Genomic DNA, 19,039 nt, shown 5'->3' with positions numbered 1-19,039 from the left:
GCATGGAGCGCCGCCTGGGCCGCCTGAAACTCATGTCTGTGGGATAGAGTGGGAGAATGCAATACTAGAAGCCTGCCCTCCCGCACTTTACGCTCGAGAGCTAATATCTTTGCCGCCATCCGTTTCTTCCGTCGGGCACAGTAGGCTATCACAGCTCCACGAAGCACCACCTTGGCTGCCTCCCAAAAAAGAGCTCCGTCCTCCGCATGCACCCCATTGAACTCAACATACTCCCTCCACTGCACTTCTAGATACTGTTTAAAATCAGGGTCAGAATAAAGTGCTATCGGAAAACGCCAGCGCCCACCCCCAGCAGAGGACCCATCAGCAAGACCAAGGTCCATCCAAACCATAGTATGATCAGAAATAGCCAACACCCCAATCTCAGCTTGATGGACTGCATAGAAGGAGGAGCGGGAGAGAAAAACATAGTCTATCCTAGAAGAGGAATCATGCACTTTGGAAGTATGAGTAAAATCCCTCTCTCCAGGATGAAGGGTTCTCCAGACATCTACCACATCCAAAGCCTGCAGCCAAGCACTTAGCCCGTTATCCGACCTCCCAGAGGAACGAGAGGGCCCCCTAGAAGAATCCAGGACAGGATCCAGAATAGAGTTGAAATCCCCCAGGATAATCAAATGAGTCCCAGGTAACAAGGACACCGACAGGATCACCCCCAGAAGCTTCTTATAAAAAGACCGTTGGGCAGCATTGGGAGCATACACTGACAGTAAGAGTACCGGGCGCTGGTACAATGTACCCTGGACCAGAACATAGTGACCCTCCGGGTCAGACAGGACCCGAGAGTGAACAAAAGGGATAGACTTATGTAGCAGGAGAGCCACCCCGGCCTTAGCCTTAGAAGAAGAAGCAGAATAACATTGTCCCACCCAGGACTGCCTCAGCTTACCGTGTTCTTTCTCTGAAAGCTTAGTCTCCTGCAGGCCCACTATATCTGCCCGATGCCGGGCTAAGTGCTGCAAAATCTTGGTTCTCTTTATCGGAGAGTTAATACCCGACACATTCCACGTCACACATCGCACTCCTCTCTTAGGCGTCATTCAGAAGAAAACCAACATGGTCTACAAAATAAATGAGTAGAAAACTCCTGCCGAGAGTCCCAGCCCTCCTCCCGACAGCCACCCATCCAGCACGCACACACAGATCTCCCACCATCAACCACACCGATCCAAGTCCCCCACCCCTCCAACCACTATCCCTCTTCAACCCCAACTCCCCCCTCCCATACCCCCCCCACCCCACCCTAGCCCAACTCCCCCTCCCACCCTCCCTACCCCTCCTCCCAAACCCGACATCCCCCTCCCATACCCCCTCTGATACCCCAGCCCACCACTCCAGAAGAGGGTACACCAAGGGCCCAAAGTCCCTCCCCCCCTCAACCTCCCATACATATACCAAGCAGTACAAAACAAGAAGGAGAAAAGGCAAAAGCCAAGGGGCAAATACCATCAACAACGGCAGGACCCCTTAGGGAAAGAGCATCTAAAGGAAGAACAAATCGCAAAGTCTCACCCCTGCAGGACACAACAACAATCTAGCTCAAAAAGCCAGAGAACAGTGTCCAGAACAAACCAAAGTGACCCCCAGGGAGGAGCCACTAAACAAAGATAGTCAACATAATATGAGCCATCATGTCTCAAGGGGAGCACCACCAGGATCCCACGGGCGCTCCCCCACTCATAGCAGACAGGAACCTCCAGCCACTGTCAGGGGCCCTCAAGTGCTCGGCTCCAGATCAGGATACCACAGAAGAACCTGAGCCCGGGCAGCCTCACTGGTTTCAAAGAGGAAGGGTTGACCCCCATGAAGCACCCGGAGCTTGGCTGGATATTGCAAAGTGAAGCGCAGCTTTTTCTCGGTGAGTTGCTTGCAGACAGTCGAGTAGCCTCGGCGGAGAGATGCCACCTGTGCAGAATAATCCTGGAACATCAGGATACGCTGGTTCTGGAACTGTAAATCCTTTTTCTGGCGATAGGTGCGAAGCAGAAGATCTTTGATAGCAAAATTGAGGATGCGGAGGATTACCACACGCGGCCTGGTCGAGCTCTCCTGCCTCCTGCCCAGCCGATGTGCCCGTTCTATACGCAAGGGACCCAGGCCCCGCGTAGCCAGCAGCTCAGTCATCAGCCATGCTTCAAGGGTAGGCAGGAGATCTCCATCCGATATAGTTTCAGGGACCCCCACCAGGCGCAGATTATTTCGTCTGGAGCGATTCTCCAGATCCTCCATCTTCTCCTCACATTGCCCCACTTTACGCTGGAGTTGCTGTATCTCTGCCTGCATAAAAGTAATGGTGTCCTCTGCAGTGCTGATCCTCTGCTCAGCTTCAGAAACGCGGTTGTTAAACTCAGCCACCGAGGTAGAGAGGGTTGCTATGGACTCGTGTACTTTATCCAGGCGCGTCCCCAGCGCCAGCACGACTGCCTCCGTGAGGCGCGCTATCATGTCCGCCCCCGCTGAATCAGCAGCGTCTCCCGAGCCGGCCATCTTGCCTTCAGTGCCCGACCCCGATTTCAGTCGTTCGCGCTCCTTTTTACCCGCCTTCGCCGCCATGTCTCCGCTCCCTTTTAGAATAAATTTGTCCATAAAGCCCCAAGGAGTCGGGAGAAAATGCTTGGTGGCGATTTTTTTTCGCTGAGTCTGGATCCGGGAGGCCGAGGCAGGGGAAGAGCAGCGGAGCTCAAGGAAAACGCGTCTTCCCTGCTCTCGGCACGGCCACGCCCCCTCACAGTACTAAATTTTAAAAAGAAAAAAAAAAGGGAGGTATTCATAGTTAAAATATCAAGGACGGATCAGACACAGTTCTGCACTGGATATATTTTAGGTCTTTGGGTAGACATTTTTAAAATTTATTTCTAAAGTTTCTTAACCGCCTATAACTAAGCGGTTTATAGCATAAAACATTCACAATGATTCAAAGAGCAACATATAACAGTACTTTCAGTACATACATTTAACCCACTAAAAATAGCAGGGAGCGACAGTAGGATTACATATCATCAATCGTTAATGAATCAAGAGCATTATTCATAGTTCAGATTCCTCATTAAACATCTCCTTTCCACATAGCATCAGAGGAAGGCATCTACATACATATTTAATGTTAACAAAAGAATAAAATATTGCTTTACGCAAATCAAAATTTAAAAAATGTGTTTCTTACAGATCTGGATCTTCCACAATTGGTTAGCTCAGCAACGCATTGAGAAAGCATACCCTAAATTTGGTAATTTTCCAGAAGATTGCAGCTACTCCAAAATATGGCTGCCAGACTAATCTGGCGAAGCAAATTTCAGAGAATTACCCCACTATTAAGGGAACTACACTGGCTACCCATAAGGAAAAAAAATTAATTATAAAATAGCATGTATGGTCCACAAGGCCATCTATGAGGAGAACTCCAAAGGACTAATCAAAGACACCGTGGTCACAAACTCTTTTCTCAACTTGAGACCGATGCAGTGTTTTAAGTTGGCCTTCCCCTCACCATCACAGGTTCTCCGAAAGAAACTATATGAATTCATTTTTGCATTCCAAGTGCCCAAAATTTGTAATGGCCTCCCACAGCACCTGCGTCACCCATTACATTACAACTTTAGGAAAATGCTAAAGACTCATTTCTTCTCAGCGAACCTATAGCTCAAAATGCAAAGGCACTCTACCTCCTCTATCTATATCTCATTGTTCATGATCACGGTCTAGAAATCTTATTGTAAACCGCATTGAATCCCTGCCAAAACTTACAGTATAGAAGAAAATGTATGGTATGGACTGGATTGGTCATTATCTTTTACCTTTCTCCTCACCTTTCTCTACACCTCTATCGGTTTCTTTATCCACTGGTTATTGGACAAGAAAACGCCATTGTTTGGATCCTCTCTTGTCCTTCAATTAGTTCTTCTTTTCCTGCTAATTTTTCAGATCTAACCTGAACTTGGAAGATGATCAAAAAGAATGTTGGAATCCAGTACTTTGTATAGCATTGGATTTGATTGCTCCTTTTTTAAAGTATGTTCAACCCTCCTCTCATCAATGTTAACCGTGATATCACCGATGTCTGCAGTTACGGCAAGTTTGCAGAGTAGAGTGCAACTCCTATAAAACCCAACAAAAATTGTACATCTCTCAACTATACAAAGCCAAGAAGAATTATTTTTCAAATATTAAAACCTCTCGAATAAGGAAATTATCCTAGGATAAGCAGCCAGCATATTCTCACAAGTGGGTGATCTTATCCATGGAGCCCGGTATGAACAGCGTTAAAAGTGAACTGTCACGTTAAGTTTTAAGAAACTTCAAGACTGCCCGCACTGTGCATGCCTGATTGCCTTCCTGCCCGATATAGGCTCGTGGTTCCTCAGTTCTTAGTTCTCTATAGAACAAAGTGTGTTTCTGGACTTTGTCTGACTGGTGTGCCTTCAAACCCACATTTGTTTCTAATCTTGGCCTTTGTTTTCTGTTTCTTTTTTCTTCATTAAAAAATAATAATAATAGTAATGATTTAATTTAATTTCTTTTTCCCTCACTTGGGCTCCTGCCCTTGTGAGGGCTTTCATTGCCTTTGTGTGAGGTGTTTTCTGCCTTTGGTTTATTTTCAAGTTTAATCATTGAGTTTAACCTTGCTGATGCCATATTTCCATCCATGTTGAAACCGTTGACAGGCTTCAAAAAGTGCTGTCGGTGCTGGTGGCCTATCTCCATAACTAACCCACACAGTGGTGTTTTTCAGTGTTTAGACCCAGAACATCGAGTGGATTCCTGCCTGCGTTGTTCTACCTTGCAGAAGCAATCCTTAAAAGCTCATCGAATTCAACAGGAGAAGCTCTTCGGTTTGGCTATGGACAACGGGAAACATTCTGAACCGGCGGTACCGATGGTACCAGCATCGACATTGGCATTGGAATAAGCCAGCTAAGAAGCCATCCTCTTCCCAACCAATGTCGCAGGCCTCGACAGCATCGAGTCCCTCAATGGAGGCTAAAAAGTAACGCCACAGCTCTCCATCTCTGCAAGCGGTGTCTCCTTCAGGGCTGCATCCTCTCCGAGGTCCTAGAGACTCTGCCATATCGATAGTACTGGCTCTTGAGCCAAGGGTACTGATGCAGCTCTTTAAAGGGCAACTTATTGAGCTCTTTCGAAGAAAGAGAGATCAGTGACATGTTTAAGTTTCATGCAACACTGCTGTTAACATTGACTCCCTCGGTAGTAGCCAGCCTAAGCATAGCACCTCGAGGCCGCAAGGTACCGAATCCAGATCTCCGTCATGGCGTCAGTCTACATTGCACCAATCTGCTAGTAAACATCGGTGCTCACCATCAAAGCATCGATCCCCAACGTCACAACAAAGATTTACATCAAAGCATCATCACTGTGCATCGATGCTCGTCTTCGATACATCAAAGCTCTTCTTCAGTTAGGCACTCTGGATCTAGACACGTTTCAGTGTTGCCACCGAGAGGTCTTGGAGACTTCCACCCATAACCCCACCCATGTGTAATTTGCCAGTTTCCTAGCAGCATGAAAAATGTCCTCCATGATTGAGAAGCTATTGAAGCAAAACACAATGAGCTAGATGCACTAAATAGTATCCAAAATGGCGGGCCTTCCCCTCCTTGGTGCATCATGTGATGCATGAGGAGGGCCAAAGGCCCTGATTGGTTCAGACGCCAAAGACCCCTCCTAAGGATACAGAGGGAGAAGCCTAAGGCCCTGATTGACCTTGGAAGGGACCTTAGGCATCTGAGACAGTCTGGGCTTTAGGTCCCTCCCTGTGCATCACATGATGCACTAAGGCGGAGAAGGCCTGCCATTTTGGATTGGTGGGCCTTGGAGCTGCCTCCCTCCTGCTCTTTTCAGATAATGGTACTGAAGGGGTCTGGGGATGGTCCAGTGGGCATCTCTCCTGCTTTTTTTGAGGGGGGGGAGGGTAGGGGTTGATTGTGGGGTGGCGCCTGGCAGTGGGGGGATGACTCTCCATTGGCAGGAGGGAGTAGGCATCCTTCCTGCCAATTTTTTTTCTTGCATGAGAGGGGGGTCGGCAAGGCAGGAGGGAGTGGGCATCCTTCTTTTTGATTTTCACTGGCACTGGGAGGGGAGAGGTCAGTCCCCAGTGTTGGTTCATCAGGAAGACTTTGGGGAGGGCCGTCATTGGTGGGATGGGGTGCTTATTTATTTATTTATAATGGGGCAGATATTGTGCATGTATAATATATACACAGCATCTGTGCCCATTAAAAAAAGTGCCATAAGACAGGCAAGCGACTGGTCTTGGCCAGTCACTTTTTTTGATCATCTGTTTTTTGTGCATCACTAAGCAATATTAGTGCATCAATCGCTCGGGTAGTTTGCATGGGGTTTTAATATTAAATAGATAATTTGCTTGGGCGATCGAGGGGAAGAACACGCAGTGAGCCGTTTTGTGCTTCGGGTTGGCAAATGCTATTGTCGCTAAAGCAGTCATAATTGGTTTAATGACAGTCACTGACTTTAGTGTATCTAGCTCAATGTCTCTAGGTTTATTATTGATCAGTTTGCGTAGCACTCTATGTGCTTTTTTGATAAGAACTGTGGAAACCAAGTCATTACCCCAGGCTTGTTGCAGTAAATCTAAGCAAATGTCCTGAGCAACTCTGAGGATCACAGAACACTTCTTCCAGAATGCCCCAGAGGCATAGATTTACACCTTCTGAAGCGGTTCTCCAGATCTTTTAGTTTATCCTAGATTTCCAGTTCTCCTTTCTGCAATGTGTCCACCTTTTGACAAGTGTCATCTAATTTTTCCGTCAGTGTCCTTATGCACCTCTGCCTCGTCTTGCCATTTTGCGATCTCATTCAAATCATTTGATCTCAGCTGCTACGTGCTTAATATCCAGTCTGATAGATTGCACCTCAGTCTTAAGATTGGCAAGTGCTCCAATAAATCACAGTTTGACAATGCATTGGGACTACCATTCGGGCCTCCACCACGGCCCTCCCGATATTCTGCCTCCACAGAATGCTATCTTGGGACCCTTAGAGGGGCTGGGTGTTTTCAGCGGACCCATTCCAGCTCTGCACCTCGTGGACATTGCACTGCGGAGAGAGAAGTCTGTAGCTTCACTCCAGAGTGACCACCCGAATCGGTGACCTCACTTCCCCCTCTGCACCATCTGCTAATATCATCCACTTGTGTGCCTAATTCAATTCTTTTTGTCAACAGAAAAATAATAAATTTACAAAAAGATTCTAAAATAAAATCAGTATGCTACTTTCAGTACCAATATTTTTAGGAAAAAAAAAAAAAAAATTATTCATAAATTAGAATTCCAAAATAAACAGCTCTTTTAATAAAGCTGAAAAATAGTGTTGGGAGGGAGGGTGGGTTATGGGTTTATATATATATATATATACAATTGTTATTGTCTTGATGGATTTATCAAGTGTTGTTTCTGAGACTATGTATGGTTTTTCTTGTTCACTTGTTTAATGATTAAAAAGGAATAAAGAATTAAAAAAAAAAAAAAGAAGAACAATATTTTATTGTACACTTGTAAGAAATGAAAATGAATAAACATTTGGAAAAAAAAAAAAAATAAAGCTGTGAACTACTACTACTGTTAATTATTTCTATTGCGCTACCAGACGTGCGCAGCACTGTACAGAGTCGCAAAGAAGACAGTCCCTGCTCAAAAGAGCTTACAATCTAAACAGACAAGGCAGATAAACAGGATGTCATGGATACAGTTAAGGGGAACGGTTAATCTGTTGGCTGGGTTGGTGGGCAGTGGGGATTAGGGTTATGGACTGAAAACTCTTATCAAAAAGGTGGATTTTTGGATTTTGTTTTGGCAAACCTTGAGAGCATAATTGACTAAAATTTAGGAGAAGTTTCAATGGGTCACCTCTCTTCTAAATGCACAAATAGGCAGGGTGACTATGAAATGACAACAGGAGCTCTAAAGCCTGAAGGCAGCAGTTTCAGAGCTCAGTCCATTTATTTAAATAGCATAAGTCTGAAATTTGCATAATAGGGTCTACTGTGTGTAAAGGATTATTTATCTCGTAGGGTAAATTGCTGAGGACAATCCTGTTCGGGGTGAAGAGGGTGACGGCTAACAACCTCGAAACATTTATCTTCATCCTTTTCCTGCTCATTTTTGCAATTGCAGCAGCTGCCTATGTTTGGATCGAAGGTATGGTGATTATTTTTTAAAATTTAGCTTATGCCTTTTCAGTGACACTTGAGGGGGTTACATTCAAGTACAGTAGGTGTTTCCCTGTTCCAAAAAGGGCTAATTGTCTGTTTGTACCTGACCTGGGGGAGGGAGATGACTTGTCCAAGGTCACAAGGAGCATTGGTGAGAGGTTAAATTTGAATTCTGGCTTCTCTTGTCTGCAGCCGGCTGCTTTACCCATTAGGCTACTCCTTCATGCCCTTGCTAAGCTTACAATTTCATTCATATACTTTTCACCACACTTTTAAGCTACTGCCAAAGAGTACTGCCACTAAAAGAATCACTATTTGATAGAAGGGGGAGCCTGAGGTTGAACCACCCTTTCAGCTAGCTCTGTGCGCCTGGCTGTGGGTCCTTTGGCCCCTTGGCAAGAGAGGAATTGATTATGTATACATCTATATAAATCAAGGTAACATTTTTCCCTTAAAAAAGGAGGGGGGTGGAATGTTAACTCAAATTTAAACTGATGGTCTATATTCAAGTAATCATCTCCCTCCCTCCCTCCCTCCCTCTTCTATGGCATCCAACATTTCTTCCATTCCATCCCATTCCTGAAATGTCCTACTGCTGCTGTCTCTCTTCTCCCCCCCCCCAAACCGGAAAGTCCTTATCACTCACTCTTTCCATTGAAAAGATGAACCCCATCCCCAGGCCTACTTTATAGCCCTGGCGGTCCAGTGGTGAGTTGGGGCAGGAGCAATCCTTCTCTGTTCCTAACTGTGCTGAAAATGGCTGCCGTGAGTTCCTGTAGCAATCTCGCAAGACTTCTGCTGAAACTTGCTAATAGAGAATAACACAGGGACAGGTACCCATGGTTAACTGTGGGGTAGAGATGGTGACAGTGCCTAAGGGGACGGGATGGGAATAAACTTTGTCCATGTGTCATTCTCTGAAAACTTGAGACTAATATCAATATGTAAAAAATTTACACATCTTAGTTAATTGGCAACTGAATTCAATGATTAAAAAAACTGCAGAAGCCGCTTTTGGATTTAAATGAACTACTGTAAAAGAACATTTTTGCGTCTTGTCTGCTTTTGATGCGACGACAAGAAGCTTTTGTGCTTCAGCATCCTTCCATCATGTGCCCAACTGCTTAAGCATCTTACTGTTACTGCAACAGATTCATTCATAGTTGCTGGCATCAAAGAACATTTCCAACATTTAATAGACACTTATTCATCCATTGCACAGTTTAGATTCTCTTCTACACCTGTTTGAAAGACAATACAGTTACCTTCCCAGATGATGTAAAAACTAGACAATGGAATCTTTGGGAAGGTTGTACCAAAATCAAGATCGAAATGGAGCTGTGCTAGTTACTGTAAAAAAGTAACTAGTTACCGTTGCTAGTTACATGAGATAAAAAGCAACTACCGTGTTTCCCCGAAAATAAGACACTGTTTTATATTAATTTGGGGTACAAAAATGCACTAGGGCTTATTTTGGGAGGATGTCTTATTTTTTTCATGTACAATGATCATCTCTCCCTTCCTCTCCTCCACCCCAATTCTTCCTATTTCCTTTCTTTCCCCCACATGTACAGCATCTTTCCTCCCCCTCCTCTTATTCCTTCCCTCTGCAGCATCTTTCTATCCTTCCCTCCCTCTCATCCTCCCATGCAGCAGAACCTTTCCACAGCTTCTGTCCCTCCATCCCATCCCCCTGTGCAGTAGAACCCTTGAGCAGCATCTTTCTATCCCCCTGCCTCACAGCCGAACCTCCGCTGACCCTCACATCTTTCCATCTCTCCCTCCCATCTGAACACCACTGACACTCCCACCGCGAGACGACCGACATACCAAACAGCAGCGTTGGCAGCACTCTAAACCGGCTGCTTTGCATCCTTCTCCCGCCGGGTCCTCCCTGTGTCACGTTGCTGATGACATCATCAATGATGCGGCAGAGGGAATCACCGGCTGGAGAAGAAAGCAGTGTTTCTCCCCATACACCATCTCTTCCTGCCCTCCACCCTATGTCCAACATTTCTCCCCCTCTCTTCTTGCATGTCTCCCTGCCCTCCACCACATGCTTTCTCACCCCTTTCTTCCTCTTTGTTGCATCTTTCCCTTCCTTTCCTCCACCCCATATCAAATTATTCCTCTCTCCCCCCATGAGCAGCAGCTTTCCATCCCTCCTATCCCCCTGTGCAGTAGCTTTCAATCCCACCCTCCTATCCCCCTCCATCCCTGAGCAGCAGTTTTCCATCCCTCCCTCCTATCCCCTTGAGCAACAGCTTTCCATCCTTCCCTCCCATTCTCCTGTGCAGCAGCTTTCCATTCCTCCTATCCCCATATGCAGCATCTCCCGAATGACCTCCCACTATGAGATCTGACATTCTACGGGACTCCTAATGCAGCAGCAACAACAGTCATGGCCGGCCAACAGAAACAGTGCTGTGAACAGGCTGCTTGCAGCCTGCCCCACTAGGGCTTCCCTCTGCCACATCATCAGTGATGTCATTTAAACATCTCTATTGTATCTCCTCTTTCCTGCCTTTCTTCAAAAGTATACATATTGAGATCTTTTAAGTCTTTTGAGTGCGGTCCGATCTCAGCCCGCATCCTTTCTGTGGCACCCAGACATGAAATTCCTGGTTTCAGAGCCCTTGGAGGTCTCAGAAGGCTCCCTCAAAGGGACGATAGCCATAACTAGGCTGTATCCTATGGATCAAGAGTTCCAGCAAATGATTACTATGCCAAAGGTAGACTCCCTAGTAGCACAGGTGACTAGATATATTTCCTTACCCAGTGAGGGAGGAATCGTGCTGAAGAATACACAGAACCACAGTAATGAATATGGTCCTCAGGAGGCAATTTGAGGCCCTAGCCCTAGGAGTTAAGGCAGTGTCAGCTGCTTCTTTCGTAGCATGTGCTTACTATTCACAGCTGCGAACCCTGGGCATGACAGCGGCTGAGTGACTATTTCAGAAAATTGCGAGCCATGGAATCGAGGATGAAATACTCACGTGGATTAAAAACTGGCTGGAGCATAGGAAACAGAGAGTGGGGATAAATGGGCAATACTCGGACTGGAAGAGTGTCACCAGTGGGGTGCCGCAGAGCTCAGTGCTTGGACCCGTGCTTTTCAACGTCTTTGTAAACGATCTGGACATAGGTACGACGAGTGAGATGATTAAATTTGCAGACAATACGAAGTTGTTCAGAGTACTGAAGACACAGGGGGATTGCGAAGATCTGCAGCGTGACATAATCAAGCTCAAGGAATGGGCATCGACATGGCAAATGAGGTTCAACGTTTATAAGTGTAAAGTGATGCATGTCGGTAACAAAAATCTCATGCACGAATACAGGATGTCCAGGGCAGTACTTGGAGAGACTTCCCAGGAAAGAGACTTGGGAGTTCTGATCAACAAGTTAATGAAGCCGTCCGCACAATATGCGGTGGTGGCGAAAAGGGCGAACAGAATGCTAGGAATGATAAAGAAGGGGATCACAAATAGATCGGAGAAGGTTATCATGCTGCTGTACCGGGCCATGGTGCGCCCTCACCTGGAGTACTGCGTCCAGCACTGGTCACCGTACATGAAGAAGGACATGGTACTACTCGAAAGGTTCCAGAGAAGGGTGACTAAGATGGTTAAGGGGCTGGATAAGTTGCCGTACAATAAAAGATTAGAGAAATTGGGCCTTTTCTCCCTCGAACAGAGGAGTTTGAGAGGGGACATGATCAAAACATTCAAAGTACTGAAGGGAATAGACTTAGTAGATAAGGACAGGTTGTTCACCCTCTCCAAGGTAGGGAGAACAAGAGGACACTCTCTAAAATTGAAAGGGGATAGATTTTGTAAGAACGTAAGGAAGTTCTTCTTCACCCAGAGAGTGATAGAAAACTGGAACGCTCTTCCAGAGTCTGTCATAGGGGAGAACACCCTCCAGGGATTCAAGACAAAGTTAGACAAGTTCCTGCTGAACCGGAACGTACTCAGGTAGGGCTAGTCTCAGTTAGGGCACTGGTCTTTGACCAGAGGGCTGCCGTGTGAGCAGACTGCTGGGCAAGATGGACCACTGGTCTGACCCAGCAGCGGCAGTTCTTATGTTCTTACCTCAGCTTGTGCTAGCAGGGGTGAACTATATGGTTGACACGCTTTATGATGCAATTAGAGTCATGGTGATAGTCTTTGCTTATTCATCTCCGCCCTGCGCTTGCTGTGGATCAGACAGATGGGCAAGTGAATCAACCTCTAAGACTGTGCTTAGGAGGCTCCCCTTCAAGGGACAGATGCTTTTTGGCAAAGGCCAAAGTGCAAGATTCTCATCCCAAGTCCTTACTGGACAGCAGACCTTGAGTGGCTAGAAGCCAAAACCGGAGTTCCTTTTGGGGGCACTGACTTTTTCGCCTCAGGAGGCTCATCTCAGAGAACGTATCAAGGTTCCAGACAGAGATATTCCGGAAGCTATAAAATTCAAAATATAGGTTCCAAGCCAGCCAGGAAGCCACAATGATGATAGGCTTCCAGCGGCCCTTCAGAAAACTGGAGGTCAGCTCTTGGACTTTCTGGAGGACTGAGATAGTTTTCATACCCTCTGTCTGACTGGTTTGTGAATTCTCCGGCAGGTGGTCCAAGTCCGAGCAAAATTAAAAAGATTGCTGCATATTTAAGCCATAGAACGAGATCCAAAAGAACACTCGAGCTCGGGCAGATACTCAGTATACTTTGTCGTGCCCAAGAAAGATTCTGACAACTGGAGGCCCATTCTCGATCTCAAACATGTAAATGCGGCCCAGAGGGTTCTGCTTTTCTGGATGGAGATGGTGAGATCTGTCATTGCAGTGGTGCAGCTGGGAGAGTTTCTGACCACCCTGGGTTTGACCTAGGCTTATCTCCACATTCCAATTTTCCCAGCACACAGAAAGTTCCTGACATTTCATGTATTGGAGAATCACTATCAATTTTCAACGCTACCGATTGGGCTGGCAACAACACCTCTGATGTTCACCAAGGCGATAGTGGTGGTAGCAGCTCATCTCCACAGGACGGGCTGGCTGGTTCATCCTTATCTAGATGACTGGCTCATGAGATCCCCTACTTGAGAATAGGGAGAAAGAGCAGTGGTGGCAGTTTGCAGAGTCTGAGATAGATTGTAAACTTTTGAAAGAGCCAATTGTTCCCCATGCCAGTCTTTGGAATACCTGGAAGTTCTCCTCAACATGGCAGAAGGCCGAGTTTTTCTACCAAAGGCACACAAACACAAGCTTTATACATTATAGTTTCATTATTGACTTATGTTATGTGAGCAGATTAGAATGTTGGTTTCAGGGAGTTCCCCGTGTCCCTCCTTCTCCGGTCTTTTACTCTAAAGCTCTTGCATGCATTGGAACAAACAGAAGGGGGCATCAGACTCCTAGGAGAAGGAGGCGGTTTCAAAAGCTATGATTGACATCTTTCTGCAGTATGCTCACGAGAATGGACAAGAGTACCTTAAGGTTCAGCATACCATTCCTCTCTACTGGAAAAGATATTATCAATGTAAGAACCTAATCTATTTTTCTGTTAATTTTAGGTACTAAAGACCCAAGCAGGAACCGTTACAAGTTGTTTCTGGAATGTACACTAATTTTGACGTCAGTTGTTCCACCTGAACTTCCAATTGAGCTCTCGTTAGCCGTCAATACTTCTCTTATTGCATTGGCAAAGCTCTGTAAGTATCAGCTTCTTTCTTCTTTTCCACACTGCCCCCCCTCCCTCCCGATCACCACCCTATTTCTTTCTCATCTTGTTTTTTGCTCTTCCCATTTCTTGTCTTCCTAATCTTTTCTCATGTCTTTTGCCCCTGTAGTTCCCTCATAGGTGCTCCTCTTCACTTCCTCCAATAATTTCTTCCCCACCACCTGCCATTCACTCATGCTTCTCACACATTCATTCTCCTGGTTGGGGTTTGGTGTTTTTTTTTTTCTCTCTCCTTATTTTCTTTCTTGATTTTTCATTAACATTTGTCTACAAATGATGCTAGCTTAAAGTTTTTATTTTTTCTAATACAGGCAGTCCCTGGGTTAAGAGCAAGGTAGGTTTTTAAAACTGTTCCTAAGTTGGATTTGTATGTAACTCATAACTTGTAGATTTTCAGATTCTTGCTGCTTCTCTCTGCTCCCAGCTGACAAAAGGGCCAACTGTCCCTCCCAGTGTTCCCTCTAAGCTACAGCATGCACAACCACACACTGTTCTCAATGTGGCCATGCCTCATTCCTGAATCTGCTACAGGAGAAGTGTATGAGTCTTTACCACTGGAAATAGTGCTCAGTGAAATCAAATGAACATAAGAATTGCCGCTGCTGAATCAGACCAGTGGTCCATCGTGCCCAGCAGTCGGCTCACGCGGCGGCCCTTTGGTCAAAGGCCAGTGCTCTAAATGAGTCCAGCCTCACCTGCGTACGTTCCCGGTTTAGCAGGAACTTGTCTAACTTTGTCTTGAATCCCTGGAGGGTGTTTTCCCCTATAACAGACTCCGGAAGAACATTCCAGTTTTCTACCACTCTCTGGGTGAAGAAGAACTTCCTTACGTTCTTAAGTATGAGTCAAGTATCTGTAACTCGGGGACTGCCTGGACTGAGGATATTTTTCTTCTTTTCTTATCTCAACTTCATTTCTCCTCATCTTTACCTTTTACTCACAACTCTTTTTGCCTTCTTCCTTTTCATTCCTCTGAGACTTCAGCACTTTCATATTTATTCCCTTTGTCTTTCCCCCATTTCCTTTCAACTCATCTCTGTTTATTTGCCAGCACTTTGCTCATTCAGTCTATTTCTTTCACCCATACCCATTCCTTCCTATAATCTTCAGTCTTCCTATAATCCTTCAGTCTCTTCCATCTCCTGTCTATATCTCCTCCCTGTCGCACAATCTATTCATACAACACATTCCTTCTCATACATCCCCTTTCCTTTCATACCTTCTGTATTCCTCACCTTGTCTTATTTCTGGATTTGTTTCTGATTCTAGATGTGTACTGTACAGAACCATTCCGAATCCCCTTTGCTGGCAAAGTTCAGGTTTGCTGCTTTGATAAAACTGGCACTTTGACCAGTGACAGTCTTGTGGTTCGAGGAGTGGCTGGTCTTAAGTAAGTAGCAAAAAAATCTGAACATTTATGTAACAGAGCTTATACATTAATAACAGATTACACTATTTAGTTTGCTTCGCTTCATATAAAGAGCCAGTGTACTTACTGTATATACTCGAATATAAGTCGAACCAAACATAAGCCGAGACCCCCATTTCCTCCCCAAAATGGAGGAAAAATGGTTGACTTGAATATAAGACGAGCCAAGAAAACAAAAAGCAGGGTGGGTTTTAGCTCACTCCAGATAGAAGGACAAGGCTCTTTTGCACTATTTGTCATTTCGATAAAACTACCAGATGCATATAGCACTGCGCATAACATGTAAGAGACCGTCTCTGCTTGAAAGAGCTTATAATCTAATTATGACAAAAAAGCAAAAAGGGTGAATCTATACATGTTGATCAAACAGGGAATGAATTGAGGTTGTGCTCTCAGATTTCTAAAAAGAAATGCTTCATAATAAACATACACTGAAAGGTACAAGGTATATACTTGAATATAAACCGCCCTGTCCATTGTACTTCCTCTCTGCCAATATTCTGCATGCTGCGCCTTCCCTATGACCCGCATACCTGGAATCCCTGGTGGTCCAGAGGTGTAGCGGGCAGGAGCCAGCTTTCCACACTCCTGCCCCGCTGCTAAACTGGTCGCTGCCGCAAGTTCTGGCTTCAGCTATACCGAGCAGGAGCACGCTTTGATGCCGCTGCTCAGTGCTGAGTGGCTTCCTGAATGGCTCCCACAAATTCTTGTCAGAACTCGGCAGCAGCGACCAATTTAGTAGCGGAGCAGGAGCGTGGAAAGCTCACTCCTGCCCACTACACCTCTGGACCACCAGGGCTTGCAGGTATGCGGGTCATAGGGAAGGCGCAGCATGCAGAATATTGGCAGAGAGGAAGTACAATGGACAGGGCGGTTTATATTCAAATACAGTGGAACCTTGGTTTACGAGCATAATTCGTTCCAGAAGCATGCTCGTAAACCAAATTGCTCGTATATCAAAGCAAGTTTCCCCATAGGAAGTAAGGGAAACTGCTTTGATTGGTTCCACCTCCTCCCCTCCTCCCCCCCCCCCCCCGAGGCTATCGGCGCTGCTCTATTCTCCCCCCTTGAGGAATCCGACGCTGTTCCAACCCCCCCTTCTCCCGCGATCCGGCATCCCCCCCCGCTCGCATTGCCCCCCCTCCACCGCGATCCTACTTCTCCCCCCCGAGCAGTCAATGACATCTTTTACCCGACTTAGCACTAGTGCCGGTGCCCGAAGATCCTCCCTCTTCTGGCGCGGCTGGGCGGTGCGTCGGAGATCCTCCTTCTTCTGGGCTGGGCTGGGCTGGACTGGCTTTGAGCATGCGCAAATGCTCAAAGCCAGTCCAGTCCAGCCCAGACCAGAAGAAGGAGGATCTACGATGCACCTCCCAGCCCAGGCCGCGCCAGAAGAGGGAGGATCTTCGGGCACCGGCACTGGTGCCAAATCGGGTAAAGGATGTAATTGACTGCTCGGGGGGGGGGGAAGTAGGATCGCGGTGGAGGGGGGGCAACGAGAGCGGGGGGATACCGGATCGCTGGGGGGATGCCGGATTACGGGGGGGGGCGCTCGTACACCGAGGCAAGCTCGGTTTACGAGGCACCAAGTTTGCGAATGTTTTGCTCGTCTTGCAAAACACTCACAAATTGGTGCACTCGTAAACCGAGGCCTTGTACCTTTCAGTGTAGGTTTATTATGAAGCATTTCTTTTTACAAATCTGAGAGCACAACCTCAGTTCATTCCCTGTTTGATCAGCATGTATAGATTCACCCTTTTTGTCATAATTAGATTATAAGCTTCTTTCAAGCATCTGGTAGTGTTATCGAAATGACAAATAGTACAAAAGAGCCTTGTTCTTCTATCTGGAGTGAGCTAAAACCCACCCTGCTTTTTGTTTTCTTGGCTACCAGCAGATTGAGGGCTGCCATCAGCAAAGGCACTCTTTCAGATTGGCCTTTTACTTGTGCTACTGCTACTACTATTAATTATTTTTATAGTGCTACCAGACGCACGCAACGCTGTACAGAGTCACAAAGAGTAAGAAAACAGTCCCTGCTCGAAAGAGCTTACAATCTAAGCTCAGGCTGAGGGCCATGCTATGCTAAGCTGGTGTCCCATGCTTTGTCATACAATACTCCTCATGCAATGTCGCACCATACCATGTTTGTCATGTTATGTTTTTACCAAATCCTATATAATAAAACCCTAAGCGCGCATACGCACTTAGGGTTTCGTGTTCCCTGTCGCTGTGGTGTGTGTGATCCATGGCCCTGTTCCATTTTAGAACCTGGCGGCAGGGAACATTCTGGCCACACCCCTCCTCCCGCCCTCACTCACCATTTGAAGCCAGGCAAGCTCTCTCCCTGCCTGCGTCCTCGGCAGGGAACACATCTCCCGCCCTTACTCGCCACTGCCGCCGCTGCTGATCCTCCTCTTCAGAGCAGCCTGTCCCGCCCTCACTTGCCGCTGCCGCCGCTGATCCTCCTCTTCAGAGCATCCTGCGATGGTGGCCGTCTTTAAAGAACCTCGCAGGCCGCTCTCCAACCTCAGTAGCACGTTCCCTCTGACGCACGGGATCGCGTCAGAGGGAACGTGCTACCGAGTTGGAGAGCGGCCTGCGAGGTTCGCTAAAGCCGGCCACCACGATTGCAGGCTGCTTTGAAGAAGAGCAGGCCAGAAGATGCCGGGATGGAGGGAGGGCAAGAAGCGGATCAATACCGGGGGCCAGGGGGAGAGTGAAAGGGAAAGGGGTCTGCTTTGGGGGGAGGGGTGTGCTGGGGGGAGACAGAAGGGGCCATGGAGAGATAGGGAGAGGGAAAGGGGGCTGCTTTGGGGGGGAGGTGTGCTGGGGACAGACAGCTTTGCACTGGGGGGGGGAGACAGAAGGGGCCATGGAGAGACAGGGAGAGGAAAAGGGGGCTGTTTTGGGAGGGAGGTGTGTTGGGGACAGACAGCTTTGCTCTGGGGGGGAAGACAGAAGAGGGCCATGGAGAGACAGGGAGAGGGAAAGGAGGCTGCTTTGGGGGGGAGGTGTATGCTGGGGGCAGACAGCTTTGCTCGGGGTGGGGGGGAAAGACAGAAGGACACAGACAGCGGCCAAGGAGAGAGATAAAGAAACACAGACAGATAGACACATCTATTCTAGCACCCATTAATGTAACGGGCTTAAAGACTAATAAATAAATAAATGCCATGGCTCATAATGTCAGAACCATGGCTGCATTGCTACCCTCTTGATAGCTGCAATACGTCCTTCATCAACTCATTCATCTAACTATTGTTTGGAACAAGACACCAGATGCGACAGTTGATTTGGTCAGAACTCTCTTGTCCTTCAGAATCTATTTATGGTCTAGAATCCAATTCCAGCTACCTAGGTCCATTTCTTTCTGTTCCAGATTGCCTTAAAAAGAGGCATTAGTTGCAGGACTCCATAGGCCCTGCCTGTTAAGGTTCTTGATGTTCTTATTCTCTACTTTTTGTTTTTAATCAGCCTAGTTCTGGTTGACCAGGGCTGCCCAAGTCCGGTCCTCGAGATCTACTGGCAGGCCAGGGTTTCAGGATACTCACAATGAATATGCATGAGAGAGATTTGCCTGCACTGCCTTCTTGGTATGCAAATCTCTCTCATGCATGTTCATTGTGGATGTCCTGAAAACTTGGCCTGCCAGTAGATCTCGAGGACCGGACTTGGGCAACC

General features: G+C 46.8%; 2 protein-coding genes across 2 annotated transcripts in view; one reads left to right on the top strand and one right to left on the bottom strand.

Moving 5' to 3' along the window:
- LOC117346462 (cytochrome P450 4F22-like) overlaps window positions 1-19,039 on the bottom strand; it is a 177,421-nt gene that overhangs the window by 9,328 nt on the left and 149,054 nt on the right. The gene's annotated exons all lie outside the window — the stretch shown is intronic.
- Window positions 1-19,039, top strand: part of ATP13A1 (ATPase 13A1) — a 149,078-nt gene that overhangs the window by 60,380 nt on the left and 69,659 nt on the right. Inside the window, exons 10-12 of the mRNA XM_033916037.1 lie at window positions 8,066-8,192; window positions 13,760-13,897; window positions 15,196-15,316. Coding sequence (XP_033771928.1) covers window positions 8,066-8,192; window positions 13,760-13,897; window positions 15,196-15,316 — 386 coding nt within the window. The remainder of the gene's footprint in view (window positions 1-8,065; window positions 8,193-13,759; window positions 13,898-15,195; window positions 15,317-19,039) is intronic.

Source organism: Geotrypetes seraphini, chromosome 12 (assembly GCF_902459505.1).
Source record: "Geotrypetes seraphini chromosome 12, aGeoSer1.1, whole genome shotgun sequence".
NCBI lineage: Eukaryota > Metazoa > Chordata > Amphibia > Gymnophiona > Dermophiidae > Geotrypetes > Geotrypetes seraphini.
The sequence above is the reverse complement of the archived record's forward strand: the minus strand, read 5'-3'. Positions and strand labels throughout refer to the sequence as shown.